This window comes from Palaemon carinicauda, chromosome 26, assembly GCF_036898095.1.
Source record: "Palaemon carinicauda isolate YSFRI2023 chromosome 26, ASM3689809v2, whole genome shotgun sequence".
Taxonomy (NCBI): domain Eukaryota; kingdom Metazoa; phylum Arthropoda; class Malacostraca; order Decapoda; family Palaemonidae; genus Palaemon; species Palaemon carinicauda.
In genome coordinates this window covers 2726010-2728509 of record NC_090750.1, presented here as the reverse complement: position 1 = coordinate 2728509, position 2500 = coordinate 2726010, and the positions used below count along the sequence as shown (strand labels likewise).

General features: G+C 40.0%; 1 protein-coding gene across 1 annotated transcript in view; it reads right to left on the bottom strand.

Moving 5' to 3' along the window:
- LOC137619450 (signal peptide, CUB and EGF-like domain-containing protein 3) overlaps window positions 1-1304 on the bottom strand; it is a 22868-nt gene extending 21564 nt beyond the window's left edge. Inside the window, exon 1 of the mRNA XM_068349509.1 lies at window positions 1178-1304. Coding sequence (XP_068205610.1) covers window positions 1178-1304 — 127 coding nt within the window. The remainder of the gene's footprint in view (window positions 1-1177) is intronic.
- Between the last annotated feature and the right edge of the window lie 1196 nt (window positions 1305-2500).

Genomic DNA, 2500 nt, shown 5'->3' with positions numbered 1-2500 from the left:
CAAGCACCTAGAGCCCATCTGCATTCATTCTTCTTATGACCTACTTTCCCACACCTATAACACTTTCCATCACGGACACGGCTATCTGACATACCTCGATGTGCACTCACACTCCTATCCCTATTGCGCCAATTACCCTGCCTAAATCCTTCATTTGTCCTTACAGATATTCCCACATTACTTGCCCTAACACTCCTATCTACTACATTATCAGCTACCCTCATTGGTCCTCTCAAAATTGCATCCTTGTAACTACCAAATTCTATTACACTTTCTTCCATTCCAGTTCTTACACTCACAGATTTACTTTCTTTCATGCACCTATCTAACTCATAATCCTCAACTATCTCTAGTGTATCATCCCATGTCAATCTCTCTTGCGTCCACCTCATTTTCTCTTTGCGTTTCAAATTAATGAATTCACACACATTCTCAGGTACTGTTGCCAAAAACTTCCTCATTAACTCCTTATTCTCATTTATACCTTCATCCCCATACTTCTTCCTAGCTAAAGTTTCCAACCTACATACATACATCGATATCGCTTCTCCTGCATTCATCCGTGCTTCATCAAAATCATTCTTACGCTTATACTTAACACTCCCTTTCATACGTTTTACCTGCTCAATTATTCTCTTTTACACACTTTCATAATCAACGTCACCTACACTCATTATCACTCCATACATCGTCAACAAATACCCAGTCAAATATTCTCCTAACTCCCTAGCCCAAACTCTATTACTATCACCATACTTATCCTGACAATACCTCTCACACTCCTTGAAAAAATCATATACATCCCTACTGCTATGCTCATTGAACCTTTCACACCGAGGTACCTCTCTCATAAACACAGTCTTACACACATCACGTTCATTCTCACTGCTATCATCACTGTCTACTCCCTTGTTACCTTCTTCCTCATTTGAATATAATGAATCCACTTCCACACTTAAATTCCTATCCTTAACCATTCCCTTCTTACCCTTTTTCTTACTTACCACTTTCACCCATTCACGATCGTCCTTGCTATCAGCCTGATACTTTTTCTTCTCTTTCTTCACATCACTTTTACCTTTTCTTTCATCTTTCCTCTCACCTTTCTGTTCATCCTTACTATGCCTAATTCCCTTATCTTCAATATCACCATCACTATTACTACTATCACTATCACTTCCTTTCCCATTATCACCTACCTTAACCTTCTCTTCCACTACCAACCCATTACCCGAAGCTGAGAACACTCCCCCGACTGCACCTTCACCCATTATAGTTTTCATCATCCCCATGACTTGCCCCATCATAGCTTCCAACCGGTTCTCCATCCGTTCCTCATTCTCTTTCATCCTCATCTCAACACATTCTTCCACTCTCTCTACAGTTCCCTTTAACTCCCTAAGCTCCTTCTGCATCGCCTCATTCTCCCAGTGCAACCTCTCATTCTCTACAAGCAACCTCTCCTCACGCTCCTTACTCAGCCGCAATTCCTCCTTCAAAACCCTTAACTGCTCCTCCATTTTTCATCAACCTTATATCTTATATCTTATCCTATCAGTCCTTCGTCTAAGAGTCCAGCTTCAATCCCACCTCGGCTGTCCCTGTTCGGGCGCCAAAATAATGTGGCGGGATGTTGCAAGGACAACCCCCACACCCTGAATCACACTTACTGACAATGGTCTCCACAAAACAAACTTTCCCCTTACGTAATCTACAACCAGACTCTTAGACAAAAAGGACGAAATAACCAAAACAAAACATAACCTTAAAACTATATATTTCTTACTAACTATAACAATCACTTAAAAATATTCAAATAACCAAAATAATGTCATTCACGAAACCTTAATACTAAAGACAGACAAACAAATCACCAAACCTAAATCTTCAAAAACAAAATATTCAGTAAATATATGTGTGACCACGGACACCGTCGCCAATACTCAAAATAACCCTCACAAACCCGACACCGACACCATTCACAAACAGTACAAAAAACGCAACTAAAATAATAAATCACAGTATGTGGACACCGTTGTCCATACAAGGCCCCAGAGACCTTCACAGCCCACTGCCACAACTTATTGGCAAACGGTAGTACCCCGAGTCCAACTACCACACTCACTTCCTATATCGGGGTTAATTAATCATAGTCATCATTATCATCATCATCACAATCTTATTCATCAGTGGTCCAGACGGAAATTCCTTCATACGGGCGGGGTCATTATGGCATCTATATCAATAAAATCGTTAAGAGCAATCAAATCATAATCATAATCGTAGTCCAGGTCGTCAACAAAATAAATCTGAGCAATCGTATCAAGTTCTGTTACAGGCCAAGTCGTCAACAATCAAGTAAACACTCGAGGAAACTCTCTCCCAAAGGAGGAATCACGGCCTGCCAAAATAAAAAAGAAAAACACTTACAAACACTCCTAACTAACTGAACTATCACACTATAATCAAAGATAAATAATAAATTGTTCCTATCATTCAC